The 21,422-nt window shown below is 37.5% G+C and overlaps 1 protein-coding gene across 1 annotated transcript in view; it reads left to right on the forward strand.

Annotated features, from left to right (window-relative positions):
* CUNH8orf34 (chromosome unknown C8orf34 homolog) overlaps positions 1-21,422 on the forward strand; it is a 377,054-nt gene that overhangs the window by 266,853 nt on the left and 88,779 nt on the right. Inside the window, 1 exon segment of the mRNA XM_025871441.2 lies at positions 20,289-20,371. Coding sequence (XP_025727226.1) covers positions 20,289-20,371 — 83 coding nt within the window.

Raw genomic sequence — 21,422 nt, forward strand, 5'->3', positions numbered from 1 at the left:
GAGCCCTGCATCAGGCTCCCTCCTCTACGAGGAGCCTGCTTCTTCCTCTCCCTCTGCTTGCCATTCCCCCTGCTTGTGCTCTCTCTCTCTCTCTCTGTCAACTAACTAATCTTAAAAAAATGCATGATTTTTTTTTTTTTTTAATTTTGAACCTCCATTAAAGATCTCCTTTGGCAGGGACGCCTGGGTGGCTCAGTCATTAAGGCTCAGGTCATGATCACAGGGTCCTAGGATCGAGCTCTGCATTGGGCTCCCTGCTCTGTGGGGAGCCTGCTCCTCCCTCTCCCACTCCTCCTGCTTGTGTTCCCTCTCTTGCTGTCTCTCTCTGTCAAATAAATAAATAAAATCTTAAAAAAAAAAAAATATCGCCTTTGGGTCTAAATACCAAGTTGTCCAGCACAGGAGAAATATAAAATTTTCCTCAGCTCAATGGTTCAAGAAAATAGGTGGAGTTAGGGAGTTTATATTGGAAAAGAATAAATAGAGCTATGCATATTTGAAAGGCAGTCTTGTGGAAGAAAAAATATACTTATTTTTGTCACTCCAAAAATGCAGTACTGGCACTAAACTAAAGGACACAGATGCTTTTACTTCAACTTAACGACAGTTGGGACAACTGGAGTAGTAGAAAAATGGGAAGATCTGACTTCCAGCAAGTGTGACTACTTGATTGCTTGAAGTACAAGCAGATGCTAAATGACTCTTTGGTGGAGCATCTGTGTGGAGTAAGAGATTGGGCAAGATGACCTGGTAGGCAGAACCTCCAGAACCATGAGAAGTAAATTTCTGCTGTTTATAAGCCATCAGTTAGTGGTATTTTGTTATAGCAGCCTGAATGGACTAAGGCAATGTTCTATTCATCTTTCTCAGCTATGAATAGGACTCTGAACTGAGCTTGAAGTCACACATCTATCACTTGCTGAGCCAGTTCTTCCAGGCCAACCAGGTGGATGCCTTAGTGTATCGGTAGGGTGAAGAGATGTAAACCACTAACTTGAGTGATGGAGCTTGACTTTAAGGTGAATTATCATCTCAGGGGGGCACTGTCACTTCAGGTCCCCTTTACCCAACTTGGGGATGAGTTTCTGCTTCCCCAAAGAATTGAGAAAATGCTTTTCATTGTTGAAGACGAGTAACATGAGCTTGATAACCTGCCTACCTCTGTTCACTAAGCAATCATGCTTCCCCAGTAGAGGGTTTGACTGCACTGGTGCCATTCATGACTGTGGAACTTCTGCATCGAGGGCATGTGGCTCTCCTCCCTGGTCAGCAGGTCTCTCTTCTGTCTTGTAGTCATAATTTCCTGCAAGGTTAAGTCACCCAGTTATATTAGGTGACTTAGCACTAGGACTTCTTATAGTACTTTAAAAAATTGTGACAAATCAATTGTTACTGATAATAATAGCCATTTAGTTACTGGGCTTTTCTCTTCTTTCTAGAAAGTGAGCTTCATGTAAAAATTAGACTGAGTCTGTCATGCTGTCTCATTTATTTTCCAAATATAGAGCAACATAACACACATACCATGTGCTCAATAATGTTTTCAAGAGCTAAATGGATAATTGGCACCAATACTTTCCAAAAGTGGAATTGCTGCGTCTAGAGTCACAGCTGGTGCCACCTCTAAAATCATGGGTGATAGTTAAAAGGGGAAATCTGACAGCCACTGAAGTTTCCTAGACGAATCTAGGGTTTTTCAAACTACATTTTATTTTTGGATCCCCATATTTTCTTTAAAAACTAAAAATTAATTCTGTATTTTCATTTTAAAGATGAATCAGAAACTATGAGCATTTTCTGGATCATATGGATGACCATCTGATCCCTAAGAACCATCACAGGATGTCAGTTCTCATAGGTGTTTAAGATTTACCGGTGCCCCTTAGTTGCAAGTATTTGGAAGAAGAACAGCTGAAGCTAGTATTTCCATGACATGTTAGAGCTAAGTAAAGGCCAAGATATGTTTTAGTTTACTCAAGGAACTAAATTTCTCAATAGTTCAAGCGGAGAAAAGTGGAGGGACATGCATAATAGCAGAGGCATGGTGTCAGCATCACATATACATTAATAGCTTAGTTTCAGCCAAACCTACATCTATAATTGTGTTAAATTATTGCTGACAATTTAAATGTTTATTATTTTATAATTTTGATTTTATTGAATTTGCAATTTAAAAATTTCATAATTAAGAATTGTCTAAGGAGTTTAAACTTAACAGTATGATTTATTTCTTATTGTGTTAACATTTTAAGTTAATTTAAATTGATTCTAGGCTTCCAGAGAATTCTTTCTCTTTAAACAGTTTACTGAGGTTTGAGATTCAACTAGTTAGACTAGTGCATTCAGTACACAGAATCACTGTACTAGAGGCAGTTTAAGTCAGAAATAAGCAGTGTTGAATTAAATCAATTTGCACTGGATGCTTGGGTGGCTCGGTTGGTTAGGTGACTGCCTTCGGCTCAGGTCATGATTCTGGAGTCCCAGGATCGGGTCCTGCATTGGGCTCCCTACTCAGTGGGGAGTCTGCTTTTCCCTCTGACCCTACCCCTGCCTTGTGCTCTCTCTCTCTCAAATAAATAAATAAAATCTTTAAAAATAAATAAATAAATTTGCACTGAAGTATTAATTTGGAAATTAAAAAAGCAAGTTTCAGAGCGTAGACATATTCACAGTATTTTCTGGCTGAAGGAGTTTTATAATCAATTCATGAAATTCTTTTTTCAAATCTTGTTTATTTTTTTACAAATTGAGAAGCAAACCATTATATTTCCATTGAGTTTTCAGGAGAAAAAATATTTTGTGCCACTCTGTGTGGAAAGATACTCCTAGAGATTCCACAGCTTACAAGACTCATTGTAACCAAGTGCCAGCAGGGTAGACTGAATGTCAAGGTGGCTGTGGAGATTTAGCACTGATTCTGGACCCAAAGAATTTTTTTTTTTTTTAGTACAGTCACATTGAACAGAAAGAAATCAAGTGTCTTACAATTGAATTTGACCCTAGTGAGAACACTGACAGTTCTGGACTCTCAGATCCCTGGACTACAGGCTCACTTAGTTGACTGTTGTCAAATGGTTTTGCATATGTCATTTGGAATATTGTTTGGGCAGGTTGGTTTTTGCTCTAGAGGATATTTATAAGACTTAGACAAAATTATGGCTTAAGGTTGATCTGTGAATACCGGTCCTCCTCACTGTTGAAATTTTAGAAATGGAACCAGTAGTCAGCTTCCATTAGATGGTAAGGAGCTTAAAATTGATTCCTATGAAGGGGAACAGAGACCCCATTGTAGCAGGGAGTATTGATCTGTTTCTCTACAAACTATCCATTTCTCAAAGTGCTTGGAGAAAGGTTGATACAAAGGGGCGATTACACTGTTTTGCTTTGCCCCTCTTGATACTGAACAAAAAGAGAAATGAAGAAACAAACAAACTGTGACATATACAAGTCTAAAACATGGGTAGAGATCAAAATGACAAATCTGATCAGTCTGGAAAGAGGTCTCAGTTTCAGAAGGAAAATGTATCTCCCAAAAGCTTTTAAATATTCATTGTAGTGCAAAATCAGAATCTATACATAATCTTTCCAACGATTAGAAGAAAAAAAATAGGTGGTAGTTTGACAACAATAAAAAAGATGTTATGTATATTATCTTTTCATACTGGGCTTTGGGGAAACTTCACATTCAAATTATGAAAATATGGTGATGGGTATTGAGGAGGGCACGTTCTGCATGGAGCACTGGGTGTTATGAACAAACAATGAATCATGGAACACTGCATCAAAAACTAATGATGTAATATATGGTGATTAACATAACAATAAAAAAATTAAAAAAAACAAATTATGAAAATAATTACAAACGTTAGAAGTGGGCAGAGCCGCTTGTACAAGCCTGGGAGCGATGACTGTACCCACAGGCAGTGTAACTCACAGAATGCAGGGACAGACATGGAGCGGCACTCTGCTTACCTTCAGGACTATTTTAAAGGTTGGCTAACATCTTTATTTTATTATGATTTTTAATATGTTTAATTTTATTTTTTTTAAAGATTTTATTTATTTATTTGACAGCAGGAGCGAGAGCTAGAGAAAGCACAAGCAAGGGGAGCAGCAGAGGGAGAGGGAGAAGCAGGCTCCCTGCTGAGCAGGGAGCCCGATGCGGGGATGAGGGACTCAATCCCAGGATTCTGGGACCATGACCTGAACCGAAGGCAGACGCTCAAACAAGTGAACCACCCAGGCAACCCTGGCTAATGACTTTAAATTGACTTTTAAAACAAACCAAATAATATCCCCATAAAAACAGTAACCATTATGTGTAACATCCAAAGGAGAGTAAGTTGGCTTATTTCTCTATTTCTTTCATCTGCCTTATTTTATTTGTTTCTACTTCCCTTTTCTTTCACCATCCGAATGAAGTCCTCTGGGACCAACCAAACCTTTGTTTATTTTCAAATGTTCAATGAGCTCACAAAAATAGAGTGCAACAGGGTTTTCTTCTGAGACGGTGTGTGTGAGTGTTGGCCCGGGATATGTCTGCTTCATGGCAAAAATAAAACACAAGATTACCACTTAAGAAGAAAAAGAAAATTGGAAAGGACATAGATACCTTCTCTATAAAATGGCTCCATATCACAGAAGGACAGTTTTTAACAGGCATAAAGTAGAAGGATCTAGGGGCCGGTTTGGGTAGATATTGGGATTGCAAAAGAATTCAAGTTGTAAGAAATATTCTTAAATTTTATAGAGGAGTATATTGCTCTGAATCAGAGACAGCCGTTTAGATAGCTAGCCATTCTCCTTTCTCCAAAGTCATCAATCAATTGTCATTACATCTTTCTCTTATCTTTTAGACTTGAATAAGTGGTAAGAATTTAGAATAATTACTGTTTTGTTATATATTATTTACTATATTATATGACTATATATTCTATTAGTATGCAGTAACTAAAATGAGAATATGATTATTTATGTAAATGATTATATAAATTTCAAATATCCTATTTTGGTAAATCTCAAAAATTCAGAGATTTGCACCAGTGGTTTTATTATTATAACCCTTTGAAACTAAGGTACTACATAAGCAACATAGTACACGCTTTTCTGGAAGAAAATATCTGTGATAATGGAAGTGGTGAAAGAGTCCATGGATGAATGCTATGTATATTTAATGTATAAACCTATTATTATCCCAAACTTTCCACTCTATCTTTTATTTTTCACAACCAGTGCTCCTCTTCACTATCACTTTCATTACAGTTAACACAAAGACTTCAGAGGCATAAAGAGTTCAGATTAAATTCAAGTAGCCTGTTAAATTTTCAAAGTGCAGTGATCAGGAAAAAAGTTGGGGAGGGCAAGGTAAAGATGTAGCAATTCAGAATCAGAACTGACATTTACCAAACAACTCAGACTCAACCATCCTATGTCTGTAAAGTGCTAAAACAGATAATCAGTCCATTCAAATTCCCAGTGGATGAATTCAGCCAAACTGACCAATGGCCTTATTTGTAATATTTAAACAAATACGCTCATTGTGGCATGGATTTGGAAATTGCTTCAAAAGCAATGCTCCACAGCATTTTGAAGCTATGGTTGATACGAAGCACCAGCTGTGTACCAAACCCCACTGGAGGTGGGTACACAGAGATGTTTGGGGACATCTCTGATCCCCACAGACAAGTCTTCCAAGTGGATGCTTTTTAGCCTTATTCTGCAGATGAGAAGTAAAGTTCAAAGGGACGAAGTAAATTGCTTGACGTCAGAAGGCTAGTAAGTGGCACAGGTGGAATTTGAACCCTGCTCAATCAGACTTGAAAGCCCTCAATTCTTGGTTACTATATGGTGCTGCCTCCTAACTTTAAAGCAGTCAAATTGTTGGTCCTAATTTGGAATTAGACACATTTTTCAAATAATTTATTGTACTGCCTAATCCATTTTTAGAATAAAAGGCTAATGGAATGGAGTCAGGCATGTTATTTATAAGAAATTAAAAACTTAATTTTTAGGCTATGAAGTACAAATAAAGCAAACATAAATTTTTGTCCATGTTATTGAGATGAATTAATTATCCTGTTTTTATAGATTATGAGCTTTGTGATGTAGATACAAGAAATTTAGAATCAATGTAGTAATAACTTCCAACTGAGACGTCAGTTATTTAAATATCTTTTTTCTAGCTACGTTTTAAGATAAAAATATTTAGTTGCTACTGTGGAATGAAAACATGATGAACTATGAATTTTGTAGGTGTCTTGATTCTAGTTATTACTGTGCTTCGTATCAGGGGTCAGAAGCCTTCTTTCCACTTCTTAGTGGGTTTATTTAAAGTTTGAATTCTATTTAGGTTTCTTCTCATAAATATTAGCTTTTCAAAAGAATATATAGATGCTCTAATTAAATGTTTGTGTCTCCTCAAAATTCATATGTTGAATCCTAACCCTCTAGGTGATAGTCTTAGGAGGTGGTGATGAGGTCATGAGGTGGAACCCTTATTTTCAGATTGAATTGCTATGATTTGATAATTGATCCATCTCGCTGGGTGAGCCTGCAAAACAAGGAAAGCATGTAGTTAGGGCCTTGAACCTCAGACTCTAACAGTGCCCCAGGTTTGCTACTTACTGGCTGAGCATCCATGAGCAAGCTGGATACACTGCAGCGCCCACACCATTGTCAATGACTTTTAACATTCATTTAGGAAGGAGGCGAGAATCAGGTGGGGCACCACAAGAGTAGAGGAATGTTGCAATGTACAAGATGCTATTTTGTTGTTCAAATAAATAATCTCCCTCAACACAAGCAATATCCCCAAACATCTATTGATTTGTTACAGCGATGCCCCTGAAATTCCAGTTTTTACAAACCTTTTTTTTTTTTTTTTGTAAGTGCTTCTAACTAAGGTTTTATTTGTTTGTTTGGTTTGGTTTTGTTTTTTGGGGTTTTTTATTGGGTGTTTCCTAAGGGCTCCCCTCTTGGGCATAGGAGGGCAATTGTTTCATCAGCAAATTAGTTCCTAGGTAAAGCGGCTACCTTAAAAAAACCCTAGGAAAATAAGAATAAGCCTGAAGTGTATTTGGCATTTTTTCCTTTTGGAACATTAAAACAAGGTGTTTGATAGAATGACACAGGATAAAAACATGCTATTCAAGTGATCTGATAAATGATGACAGTTTGGTTGAGAAAGAATTTTTATTTAAATGCTATCTCTATGGATAAAATAATCATAGAAATTGCTTTGACAGAAAATCATGGGTTCCTCAGTTTTGTGCATATATGTACAACCAAGAATACCAAACATGATGTGAAAAGAGTGATTTTTGAAAGTCTGCTAATATATAGTCTTGCTTAAATACCCTTTCTAATACTGCAATAGCAACAGCACTGTGGGCTTTATTTTGTTATCATAATATGGAAGATTGATTTAAACGACTCTTCCTATTTTTTCCCCCATTTTTGTTTCCCTACTGGCACAAGATGAGTTATCTTATGTAAGAAATAGGAACAAAAGTGAAAAATTATATTTCACATCATTATCTTTATCTGAAAACTTATTTATTCACTTGCTTGACATTCTGGACCTCCCTGGTACTCTTTGTAGTAAAATTGAAATTGCAGTTACTTTCAATTATTTGTTATGCTAATTACCTTTATAATTGGGTCACAATTCCTGAATGGACTGCATAAGTCATATCAAATGTATAATTATAGTAATTTTATCTCTATTAGTGTCTTCTATTAACCAGTTCCAGAATTGTCAAATAGTTAATTAGCTTCATTAATATAAAAGAAATATTTTAGAATCAAACCAGACTGGAGATATTATTACTATTAAAACAAAGAATACCAAGTGTCAATAAATTCTGGATTTTCTGATAACATTTCAGAATAAAACCCAAAATTCTTAGAATATGTAATAGTTTCAGTTATAAACATCAGTGCTCAAAACAGAGTATGACATTGGGGAGGGTATGTACTATGGTGAGCGCTGTGAATTGTGTAAGACTGTTGAATCACAAACCTGTACCTCTGAAACAAATAATACATTATATGTTAAAAAGAAAAAAAGAAGAAGATAGTAGGAAGGGAAAAATGAAGGGGGGGAAATTGGAGGGGGAGATGAACCATGAGAGACTATGGACTCTGAAAAACAAACTGAGGGTTCTAGGGGAGGGGGTGGGGGGATGGGTTAGCCTGGTGATGGGTATTAAAGAGGGTACATTATGCATGGAGCACTGGGCGTTATACGCAAACAATGAATCATGGAACACTACATCAAAAACTAATGATGTAATGTATGGAGATTAACATAACAATAAAAAATTTAAAGAAAAAAACTAATGATGTAATGTATAGTGATTAACATAACATAATAAAATAAAAATAAATAAAAAAGAAAAAATAAATAAAAAAACAAAAAAGAAAAAACAGAGTATGAAATTCCCAAAAAGAAAAGCCAATAGTTTTTTTTTTTCTAAAGATTTTATTCATTTATCTGAGAGAGAGAGAATGAGAGATAGAAAGCACGAGAGGGAAGAGGGTCAGAGGGAGAAGCAGACTCCCCGCTGAGCTGGGAGCCCAATGTGGGACTCGATCCTGGGACTCCAGGATCATGACCTGAGCCGAAGGCACTTGCTCAACCAACTGAGCCACCCAGGTGCCCAAAGCCAATAGTTTTGATATCACTGCCCATGATGTATTATGTTTCAATATATCTGTGTTTTTAGGAAAAGTCGTTTGAGGTTTTTAATGAATTTTCTTCAGAGTTTTAAATATAATAATCTGTTTTCTCACTTGAAATCAGAAATTCTAGAGCATCTAAACCATGCCATATAAAAGTCAGAAAAATAAATAAAATCTGTGGAATACTAACATGATTTGAAATATGATAATTATACAATAATAAATTAAGAAATACTCAAAACCCCTTGGAAAAATCTTATGTACAAGCTAGGTCTTGGTACCAATACAAACCATTTTTGTTTTCCTAAAGCAGAAGGCACAGAGAAAAAATTCTCACCATAAACAAATACTGTGAATATTTTGAGAGATCAATCAATATGCACATCAGAAAAAATAAATTCTAGACTAAGGTAGCTAAAATTTAACAAAGCAGTATTTATATTCCCTAGTAAGTCACTGAATGTATTTCTTGTTTTAGAATGTTATGCCAAAAGATGAATCATCCTAATATCTTTATGGCTTATTGGCTTTTCCAATTATGCAGACATTTGTATTCAGTGTTGTCCTTCTTAAGAATTTTAAAAGCATTGTTAAAAGAATAAAAGAAATGCCTTTATCTTTTCTATTATAATCTCTTCAGGGGTCCCACATACTTAACGTTTTCTAAACCGATCTTGTTTGCCAGATCACCAACTTGCTTATCAGAAAATTTCATTATGCTGTCCAAATACTAATAAATATGGCAATTTAATATTGAGGAATTTTAAAAAATTTATTATCGAAGGTTGCATTTATTACACAGGGTCATTGCTAGAAACAAACTTAAACAAGCCAAGCTTCCTGTCCTACAACAAACTTACAACATAGAAAAGATCTCAAACTTAGAGATAATGCTAAAGACTGATTGACTCAATTAGCAACTGTTTATTGCCTGTTATGGGTACATCAGGCCTACATTAAAGCATGGAAAAAAGGGGAACCGTGTTTGTATGCTTAAATGTTTTGTATTCTACTGTCCTTTATTGGAAGTCAGGTCGTAAAATCCCACCGTAGCAGCCTTTCTGTATGATGTAGAAGCCAGCTAGCTCACTTTTCTTAGGCTATAACCTCAGTGCACAGTGGTTTCTAAGTGGATCTTCTCAGATTTTCCCTGTCCTCTATCCACCATCCCTCCTAAGTAGATGGAACTTGGTAGGATTTGGTGGGATTTCCTTTACTTAATCCTCCCCAAAATGTACAACTTTATCAAGAAGGATTTCCATGAGGCTGCCCATGGTTCATTCTTTCATGCTAGTTCCATACCTAGTAAAAATTGCTCAGTTTGTAATACTGCATATCACTGGCAACATTTTCTCAATTGCCATCTGTGAGCAGATAGAACCCTGCTAAAACATTACCTCTCTCTGGTATAAAGTAATAGCACTCATAATTTGGGAATTTCAGTATACCTCATAATTCTACTAGTTACCACAACTGAATTCCAATTATTCCAAATTTTGTGAAATGGAAAAAGCAAAGAAAGGAACATAAACCATCTGACTAAGGCAGCAAGACACATTGTCTCTACCGGTGCTATAGCATAAAAAAGCCTGACAGGGCTGAGTTTGTTTTTAACTACCAGAGAGTGGGAGAGAGAATGGCTCCTAAGCAATCTAACACATGCTTCCAGGGAATATAGGAAAGAGGGGGTGGTCTTCTGTCAGGTACATATGTGATGCAGCCTTCTGTTTTAGTACTGTGAATAAGGGGTCTCTGATTGAAGGAAGGAATGGCGAAGGAAGGAACAAAAGTTTTGGCATTTTTCCAAAAGGGTGTTTTGGCTGCCCACATAATTCCATTTTTCAACCTGTTAGAAATCAGCTCTTTAAAAAGACCTCTCACAGCTGCTGCTGAGCTAGATGCCTGCTGACCAGGCAATTCTCTGAGTTAGGCTAAGTATATAGCATCCTGAGCTCAAGAGGAATCTGACTTGGATTTTTAACCTCTATTATGGAAGAGATGGATATAAGATAGAATCATATACACCTGGGACTAAAATTTAGTGTTCAGCTAAAAAAGTCAATACCTAGCAAGTTAGAGAAAGAAAGATACTAACAACCCCTGGTAGATCCTTCTCTATCTTTGTTGTTCCAGGTATGGCACAATACTAGGACCACCCTGAGAATGGATGGGGGATGGGGGAAGCCATGTCCTTGCGTAGCTGTGAAGAAAGGAGGCACTACAGAGAGAGCAGTCCCCTGGCCATCAGTATTAGCATCACCTGGGAACTTCGTAGAAACAGAAATCCTTGGGCTGTATTCTAGACCATCTGAATCAGAAACTCTATGGGTGGAGCCCAGCAATCTGGGTTTTAATGTCCTCTAGAAGAGTCTAATTCATACTACAAGTTAAGAACCACTGGTCTACAAAGTCAAATAAGTACATTAAGTGCCTGTTTCCTTTAGAGACATTTTAAAAAGAGTCCTCTCTAGGGATGATGGCAGACCGAAAGCATACCTCCACTTTGCCAGACGATAGACATGGAATTGGGTTAAAAACGTGCACGAATGCTGTGCCGGAGGAAACTTGAGAATTCCAATGCCCAGAGCTGCCTCTAGCTCAGACCTTCTGTGTTTGGCTGCTTTCTCTTGACTTTTCTTTAGCTCCAGAGCCATTTGGCAATTTGATTTTAATCCTTTCTCATGGCCGCCTCAGATTCGGGACGGTTGGAGTGCCTCCAGTAATGTCCTTCGTTCATGTAACAATCTGGCCAAGGTGTGGGAGTCAGTGGCCCACATTCCGGTCACATCTGCCTGGAAACTGCTCTAGTAGTCCCAAAGGGTCTGAGAATCAATCCTGCTCTATGCCTGATCTTCTCCACCTTACTTTGTGTTGACATTTTTACCTTTGAGTTGAGATAAAGCAGAGGAGAGTGAAAATAAAATGTGTATTTTCCACGTGTGCTTTCCTCAAATTTAGCTTTCAAATTCTTAAGCCTCTGCCAGGAGAGTAATTAGCAGCCCAGATAAGAGGCCACCTAAGGCAGCTACCTGTCTGCATCTGGCCCGGCAGGAGAGAGCTCTACACTTGATTGGAGAGTCACAGAGTTTACATACCCATAGTTCATTTTCAGGAGATAAGAAGTTAAAAGGAAAATTTAGCAGGAAAGAGCATGGTTTTTATCTCTGCGTTACCATCAGTCTTTCTATTTTAGAGGTTGATGTTCGGAGGTTCTTGCGAATGAGGTAGGGAATTTAAAAAGCAATATTTAAGGGAAGCCCTCTGGTGAAGGAGGATGTTACTCTACCACCTTCTGCTTTCAGGAAAAAAGTGCTTCATTCTGTCGCATTGTTACTTATCCTCATGTGACCTAAACAGCCAGAGTCAAGAAACAGCAAGAGTTCCTCGGATGAATGCTGGAAGGAAGATTTTAGAACGACTATGCTAAAATAAGAAGGGAAATCGGGGGACTGCTGGAAGGAGTATTTGCTGGAGGCTCTGGGAGGTAGATCTCTGTCGGGGGTCTAGAGAAGGCTGCCGAGAAGTCGGAGAGATGGTGTCAAAGGGCCCGAGTCACAGTAAGCAGATCATTCACCAGAGGGTCAAACTGGAATGGCCAGGGGTAAGGGAGAATGCCGGGTGGTGTCCCTGGGTTTCAAAAAGAGTATGGGAGGAAGAATGTCCAGGTAATTCCCTGAAGAACTTAGGGAGGAGGGCAGCAAAGTTTCAGAGAACAGCAGCTGTAGGATAGAAAAGGAATTACGATAAGCGTTTAGTGAATTCAGAGAAATGCCATTCAAATTACATCATTATTCAAGGGGCACAAAGATAAGTGAATATACTAGGCCCCCGACAGTGTCAGAGTCGCAGGCCTGATCTCTAACTTCACAAAAACTTGCAAAGAAATTAGAAAGATCATGCAAATCCATGCAGGTCTCATGCCACATTGTGGGCTCAGGGCTTAGTGGAGAGCTTGGCCTTTGAAGGTCCCCAGTAAATTTTTGACGATGACAATTGTGGCTTTTTTAAGACTTCAAAATTGAGTAAGTGACAATAAGTTAGAATTTTTCTCAAAAAATAATTCTGGAGACACATACTGGAATCCTAAAATGGAATATTAACGTTTAGAAGGAGACTTAGAAATGACTCGATGACTGATTCTATAAAAGAGTCTTTGTGAATTAAAAGCAGACTTTGGAGGGGGAGATAAGTTAATTTCTAACCGTTTGAAGAAAATGGTTCAAAATTTCTGAAAACTAAAACTGTTTATTGTGGTTCACTTGCTGTAATTGTTATTTATTATGATATGCTATTTATTTTCCCATGGAACAATATCATATTCTTCAACAAAACAGCTGACCTAAATAGTAGTATATCATATTCTGAAGTCCTTTGTAGAGGTCTTAGAATCCAGAAAGGGCACGCCTCCTTCCACAGCCCCTTAAAGTCTTTTCAGCATCTCCACATGGATGTCCATCTGCCTCTCCACACCTCTACGTACATGTCTAAAATGCATTTTAAACTTACCATGTCCCCAACTAAATTCCACTTTATCCCCAACAAATCTGCTCTCCCCTCAGTGTTCCTTATCTCAGCAAATGGCAACATGGTGATTTCAGTTGCTAGGGACAGAAAAATGGCAACATTTTTTTTATTCCTCTCTCTCTCTCTCTCTCTCTTTCTCCTTCCCCACCCCCTGTCCCCCCAAATCTAATTTGTCAGGTGTGCTATGGGCTCCACCTACAGAATTTATCCACAATCAGTCCTCTTCTTACCACCTCCACCATTGACACCCTTAGGCAAGCCATGCTCGACTCTCAACAAGATTGGTGAAATAACCTCCTAAAGAATTTCCCTGCTTTTGTCTTTGCTCCCCAGCAGTCTATGCTCAACACAGCACATCCTTCTCAAAGTGGAAGTCTGATCATGTCACTCTGCCTCAACCCTCCACTGGCTTCCATTTTCATCAGGGAAGAAGACTAGGAATTTTAGCATCAAATTTCTAGATGACATTGTAGAAAGTCCTACTTGATCCAGACCCAGCTATACCCCTTTCTCATTCTCTCTCTTTTTTCCTAATCAAACTTTAGCTTTATCAAAGCTCAGTTCAAATACCACCTATTCTATTAACGTTTCTCCTATTAATCCAGATTTTGTTTATCATGTCCTCTGAACTATACAGGCTAGAAATGTTAGCTTGGCATTTAATTTCATGCATACCATAGTGTATTCAATTTGGTTCAAAGAAACATTTGATAAGTGTCCATTCTAGTTATAGTTAGATACTACTTTCTTCCAGAAAGTATTCGAGGAAAATTAAAATACATAATATATAGTGTAATAACATAAAAACAGAAAGATGATTGCTCACGAATTTGAATGTCTTCTAGGCCAAAGTGAAAAAGTAAGAATTCACTTATTTGAATCTTCTCTCATCACATCACATAGTTCAACTGGACTGACAATACCAGAGATTTAAAGAAAAGGGAAGTATGTCTCCTTTTTGAGTGTTTTGGATTTTTTTTTAAGTATAAAAGAAAAGTGGCACTAATCTTTTCAATTCTCCCACTGCTTACAATATTCAAAACTTCCTCCTCTGAGTGGATATGGAATAGTGTGTTTTTACTGACCATTTTGAACGAGAACTGGGCTGCTATTTGACCCTGTTTTTGGTTTCCTTGCTTCTTACAGGATGAGACATTGGGATCAACTGAATCTTAAAACATCTGCAAACACCAAAATTTGAGCCACTGCTATAGCTACCAATCTCCTAAATGAGCTTCAGCCTTCTTTCTCTTGACTGGTCCATCATCCTTAAATCGATTTTATAAGACCCAGGGAATTTTTGATAACATTTACTTAACAAATATCTATTGATCATATCTGTGCCTGGTACTATGATAGGCTCTGTGGTAGACATTCCAACAGTCTCTGAGGACGCTATCATTCATTGGTTTAGTCACTATTAAGACTGAGTCCATGGGGGGCGCCTGGGTGGCTCAGTTGGCTAAGCGACTGCCTTCGGCTCAGGTCATGATCCCGGGGTCCTGGGATCGAGTCCCACATCGGGCTCCCTGCTCAGTGGGGATCCTGCTTCTCCCTCTGACTCTCTCCCCTCTCATGCTGTTTCTCTCTTGCTCGCTTTCTAATAAATAAATAAAATCTTTAAAAAAAAAAAAAAGACTGAGTCCATGGAAGATGATTGTTGATTCACAAACTCAGAGATAGAATTTACTAATAGGGATAGTAATAGCATTTCCTTTAGCCAGTTCTCACTGGTCAATATAAAATTAAATCTGATTGATTTACTTTAAAGCCAAATACATTTCCTGTCGTTATCAGCCCCACCTGTATGTCATTTCAAATACTTCTTATTAGCAACTGTACCTGCACATATTCCTAACTGTAGCAACCAGCTTTGTGCTGGTGCAATCTTTAGCGTCCCACTTTTGCTAGTATCTATTATATCTCATTTCCTGCCCTGGCATAACCAATGAGAATCACTCAGTACCAATGTATATGCAATTTATAGGTTCAGAGTTATCAGTGCTCAAGGACCACCATTGACCAGGAGCCTATGGATAAATTCTTTACCCTTTCGTCCTTCAAGTGGACACATTTCATAAGGATCCTCAGAATTCTTTGAGATTGTGCTGCAACCATCTGTACAGAGGTTGGCTCAATAACACATCCTTGTATTGTGTTTCTCTCCTTTTGCATTTTACTCCCATGTCCTTCACTCCTGTTCCCCAGGTCATACAAGCACTGGCACATAAGCCTCTGTCTCATGTTCTGCATTAGGGCAAACCAGGTTAAGAACTGTCTAACCCTAAATATACGCCAGATAGCGTTACCTCTTTTCAAGGAAATGTAACTCTATTATAGTATTCTGTAGAAAATTCTTCATATTAGGGTGTGCCCTGTTTTCCTGTCCTTATCTCCAAGGTGAGCTAATCATTAAAAAATGCCTTAAGAAATCTCTTTTAGAGCTTACCAATGTATCAAGCTCAACCTAAGCTAGGTTTTAGGGACATAAAAATATGAAAAATAAAATTCCTGCCTTTAAGACACTTGGAGTGTATTGACAAACAGACATCTAAACAGACAATTAAAATATAGTAAAGCAAGAGCAATGGTAAAGTTTTGCATAGGTGCTAAGACTTCTGAAAGAAAAGGTTCTGAAAAGAAGAGACTCTAGAATGAAAAACCAGGATTAAACCAAATAATAAAAGAGGGGAAGTAAGACATGCCAGAGATAATTATATAATAGTTCAGAGCCTTAATAACAAAATACCTGCAAAAAAGTAAAAGCAGTGAGCTTTATGAAGTGTATAAAATCAAAGAAGATGAATTTGCAGAAACAGGTAGGTGTTGTGCAATAGAGAGACTCAAATGACTTGGTAAGGAAACCATAACTCATCTTGCAGGTGATGAGAAGCCAGTAGAAATGGTAGTTCTTAAACTTTTTGGAGTCAAGGATTATTTTGAAAATCTGGTTGAAGTTACTGTCTCCCTGTCCAAAAAGAGCACATCTGCCAAAAACTTTTCATTCCATTTACTGTGAATTATTGTGATTCCCCTAAAACCTGCCCACAGACCCTCTAAAAATACTCATGTTAAGATCTCTTGCACTAAAATATTTAAATCATAAGAGTAATATGTTTGGATTTGTTTTGAACATTCTGGTAGCCATATGGAAAATTGGTTTTTGAAGGGCAAGTTTCTAAGTATGACCATCAGTGAGGACATTATGTAATAATCCAGGTGAATAAAAATGAGCAGCAAACTTATAGTAGTGTATAAAGAAGAAGTGATGGATTCAGGAAATCTCCTTAGGAGGCATAATTAGCAACACTGGGATTGATTAGCAATACAAGGTGATGAAGAAAATGAGTCTGCTTTTGGACATGTTGCCTTTGTGATGTTTTTGGTGCATCCAAGTAAAATGTCCTACAAAAATTTGGCTTTATTAATCTTGAGCTGAGGACTCAAGATAAAGATTTGAAAAATGTCAATCTGTATGTAATTAAAACCATGAATAGATGAGCTGATTCAGAGAGTTGGTATAAAAGAGATTGGGAAAAGAGTATGCATACAAAGTACAGTTGAAAGTTAAATAAAAATAAGGTATTAGAAGTTTCTGTTTTATATGGCAATTAGGCCAGACAGTCATTTCAGAATGGGAGAGACACAGACCAATTAAAATAAGTTGAGGAATGAATGAAAACTATGGAAGCAAAGGTAATGAATGAAGAATATTTAGAGAGTTTTGTTCAAAGACGAATGAGCGAGAAAAAGCAACAGTTAGATGTTTGAGGTAATTATGGGAGGGATTTTGTTTTGTGTTTGTCTTTTTAATTTTTTTTTTTTTTTTTTACAGCTGAAAGAGAAATGAGCTTGCTTCTATGCTGTGGGAAATGAGCAATGGGGATGAACAGAATGAATGGTAATGGATAAAATAAATCAAGGTCCAAGAGAGAGAGGAGATGAGGGGATCCAAATCATCAGCCTAAATGGATGGTCTGAGCCTTACATAGGACAGAGGGTCTCACCCTTTGTGAATTAGAAAGGTGGTGAATACTGGCTGGGCTGAAGATAATTCTGTAGGTGCTGTGTGAGGGGGAGTAGCAGATCTTTCTTCCTTAATATATCATTTTTCTAGGTGAGCTAAAAAAGAGATAATAGTTTTGTAAAGACTTTGAAAGGAACAGAAGAAAGACAACCAAGAAGCCAAGAAGCCCAAGTTTAAAGTTGGAGACCATTGACTTGTACTCACCAATCCTAGAGGGTCTGACTTTCTTCCGCATTGCTCCAGGTGCACATGTGTAGGAAAATGATGGATTAATACAGAATTAGGGTCTGGTTGGTCAGTAATGACGGGAGGATGTAGGTGCACGGGAACTGAGGAGACCACAAGTCCCAGCTGAGTGGGGCAGAACTGGAACGAGGAGAGGCCAGGTACCTGGGAGAAAAAGAAATTGGGATCCATATTTGACTGAAGAGAAAGTGTTAAGAACAGTAAGTTTGTGAAAGAGCCTAAAGGAGGCAAGTTTATTGTCAGAGAACAGAACATTGGATTGAAAGATTGCTGACACGGAGCAATTCTGGGTTATCTGTCCTTGGGTGAGAGAAGGTAAAGTAGAAGGGAAGATTTCCAGATTAGAGATCAAGAGCCAAATTAGTGGGTAGATACACAAGAACACAGAAATCATTCAAGGTGATAATGATGCTTGAGTTGAAGAAGAAAACTTTGATTCTGAGCAAAGTCTTCACAGGCAGAAAGAAGGAAGGTTAATATTTCTAATCCTGTGTTATCTGAGGTCAAGGAATTAGGCAGCTTCTTTTGGAGAGGATACACTCTCATATTCTTAGAGGAAAAAAGGGTGCAGTATTCTTGGAAAAGGGTTTCAGTGATGACAAGGCGGGACAGGAAACATTTTGTTTAGATATTGAGAATATAAAAGAGTGTTTAATATGGAAAAGGAGTTTTAGAAAGCAAAGAGTAAAGGTTCGGGAGTATAAGTAAAACTCTTGTAGTGTAAAGGAAAAAAAAGATTTAACTTTCATTAAGACTGAATTTCCCGGACTTGCCCACATAACCCTTGTTTGCATAGTGCCTATTAACCTCTTACAGAAGTAGTGCTGTGTGGATTACAGTTTGGGAAACACTGGCAGAGCACTCCAGGATAGCAGGGCTGTGAAGCATTCCTTAATGGAGTTGGTGCCAAGTCACGGTAACTCCAACTCTTAAGGTATCTGGAGGGCAGTGTTTGGACAGAGATGAGCCAGCTTCAAGGCCACCCAATCTGTTGAGTTGCTTTCATGGCCATTTGTCTTTTTGACTCAGCTAAATTGAGAAGTCTGAAATCAGGATCAGTTGTCACTTACTTACATCTCTACCACATTAGGCTTATTACTGAGCATATTAATAAATACAAAATAAATCTTTCTTATTGAAGCTTGCAGTGAGCAAAAAGAAATTTACAACTTAGTTTTTATTTCTTGCTTCTTTCTTTCTGCCTTTGTTGGAGATTTATTTTCCATTTAGGTTTTTAATCTAATTTGAAATACCCAAATATGTTGGATTTCGTTGTCAATTTTTAATAATAATGTTTACTTACACCTTTCAGTATTTCATGTTTCTACATACTTTATCTCTTTGGAAATTTGATGAAATGGTCCTAGACAAAGGAAATGCAAAAAGACTATTTGGTACTGCAGTTTAGTGATTTATTCTAATGATTAGAAATAAACAAAATAAAAAATAGTTGGACAGATTTGAGAAGTATGTAGCTAAATCATTTAAAAGTGATGTTGTTCTTTCAAAGTAAAATTTTAAAAATTAATTCAAAGTATAAAATCAATAAAAAAGGTATAAAATGTATATATTTGACCAAAAAATGTCCTATCAGCAAATTACTCTTGAGAATTCTTTAGTTACCTTATATAATACAGTAAATATGGTTTTGTGTACAGAAGGTAATATGTAACTATTAATATATAATGTGTGCAAAAATGTGCAGAATTTAATATTAATATTAACTTAATATTAAAAGAATAAAGATGAAAATATAATTTATACTATTTATAGTTACACAAAAGGTAAAAAGTCATGCATATGTGCTTGAATATGCAAAAGCAAAATGCAAATTAACATGTCATTCTACTGTGGCATATAAAAGCAAAGATGTAAGGCAGTTGAAAAGTTTAACTTTTGAGCCTTGTACAGTTATGGATTGTACTTGAGTTTGTATTTTTAAAAATATCAATGCTGTTTGTTATGCATTTATTAATATTCTGCCATGAGGGCACTTGCCATCAGCTAAATACAAGAAAAAAATAAGGGCACTGATAGAAACTTCCAATCTCTGGATTATCTGATATACTGTCCTCCAATATTAGCAGAGCTTATTCTTAGGACAGAGTTCCAACAGTTATTAATAAGCTCTACCTCATTTGATAGGGTGATTTCACAGTATAAGGTAAATCCAGACTGTTTGAGTTAGATATCGCTAGTCTCACCATTGCAGGGTGGAGACAGAAGTTCAGAAATATATTGTCTTAAAAGTACCCATGTCTTCCCTTCCTGAAGACCCAGTGTCTATGAGAACCCTGGGGAGTCACACAGATTAGGAATCTTAACTTCCATTGTTGAGACTTACCTTGACCTGCAGGCCTTTAAGCTCAAGTTTGGTTGACTTGGAGAACTGTGTTTGATAAACCTCTGTGTAATCATGGAAACCCTCTCATGCCCCTGGATCCAGAAGTAAGGCGAGCCCACTGTGTTGGACTCCTGCTTTTCTTCCACTCACTTCCCCATTGTAGTTTTAGTGAAAATGTTTGCTTATAAACCTTCCTCCAGTCAGGCTGAGAAGAAAAGCAGATTCTGCCTAGACTTAATCTTCCCATTTATATAAGGAAAAAAGATGATGCAAGACTTGTCCTTAAAGGCTACAAAAACAAAAACACTATATGACAAAGGCTTTAGTAAACCTTTATTTCTACTTTGAGGAATGGCGTCTGATTTTAAGTTGGAAAAGTTCATAGTCATGTCCCCAGTAGTGTATGGTTCACATTTCACAATTCAACATTATTCGAGGTTTCAATGACCATTTTTAATTATTTAGGCTTCAAGGAGACAACCTGGCAGAAAGGACGGAGGAAACTTCACAAGCACTTCATTCTCCAGATGAAATACCAGATTCTTTGGGTAAGTTTTGAATCCAACAATATTTACTGTATTTGAATGGCACCTGAAGATTAAAAAACAAAGAAAGAAAGAAAGAAACAAAACCAAACATCTTGCCCTGCTCCAGATCATCCAAATCATGGTAACGGTCAGTCATATATCCACCACTCCCTCGGGCTGTGTATGTCAGAGGTTAAGGGAAAGGAGAAAAGCAAACAAGACATGTGGATTCTGAGGAACAGCCTCCTCATGTCTGTGCCTGATTTAGGGACAAACTGGTCAATTATATGTTGGCTCCGCCCCAAATTTTGTCACTCCTTTAAACTTGTTTTTGTAACTTACGTTGCCTACTCCCATTTTCACATTATAGATCCCTTCAGACTTTCCAGCAGAAATGTCAGCACCATGCTGGATTTTCCTCCCTCTTTCTCAGCCTTATTAAATTGGTCTCAAATTGTGGCAGTGAATTTCCTCCCAAACCAGCTTCCTCTTCATCTTCCCTGACACTACCTCCTCTGTGCTTTCGTCCTTTTTCTCTGCCTACTGGAACAAGCCTATAAATGGGTACTCCTTGTACTGTCTTATCTCTTTTTAGTTTATTACCTTTCTAAAAGTAAAGCTGCTTCTTTTATCCCATTTTCTATAGGACACAATTCAAACTCCTTAACACAGCATATTAAGGGGCGCCTGGGTGGCTCAGTGGGTTAAGCGACTGCCTTCGGCTTGGGTCATGATCCTGGAGTCCCTGGATCGAGTCCCCCTGTAGGGCTTCCTGCTCAGTGGGGAGTCTGCTTCTCCCCCTTGCTCTCCTTCCCCTGCTTGTGCTTTCTCTCTCTCTCTAATAAACAAAACCTTAAAAAAAAGACACACAGCACATTAAGTTCATGTCAGGGGACTTCAAAATGTTTCCGGCATAAATAAAAAAGTACATATAGGGCCATGACAATGGCGTCTAAGATATATCACCACTTCATCATTCAGTGTTCTGGCTAGATGTGGTCAGTACATCCAGTTGGGATAATTAGAAAAGAAGCTATGGGAAAATATTTTCCTTACATTTAGAGAAGGACAT

Source organism: Callorhinus ursinus, unplaced genomic scaffold, assembly GCF_003265705.2.
Source record: "Callorhinus ursinus isolate GAN/ISIS: 27379988/994484 unplaced genomic scaffold, GSC_fseal_2.0 scaffold5, whole genome shotgun sequence".
Taxonomy (NCBI): Eukaryota; Metazoa; Chordata; class Mammalia; order Carnivora; family Otariidae; genus Callorhinus; species Callorhinus ursinus.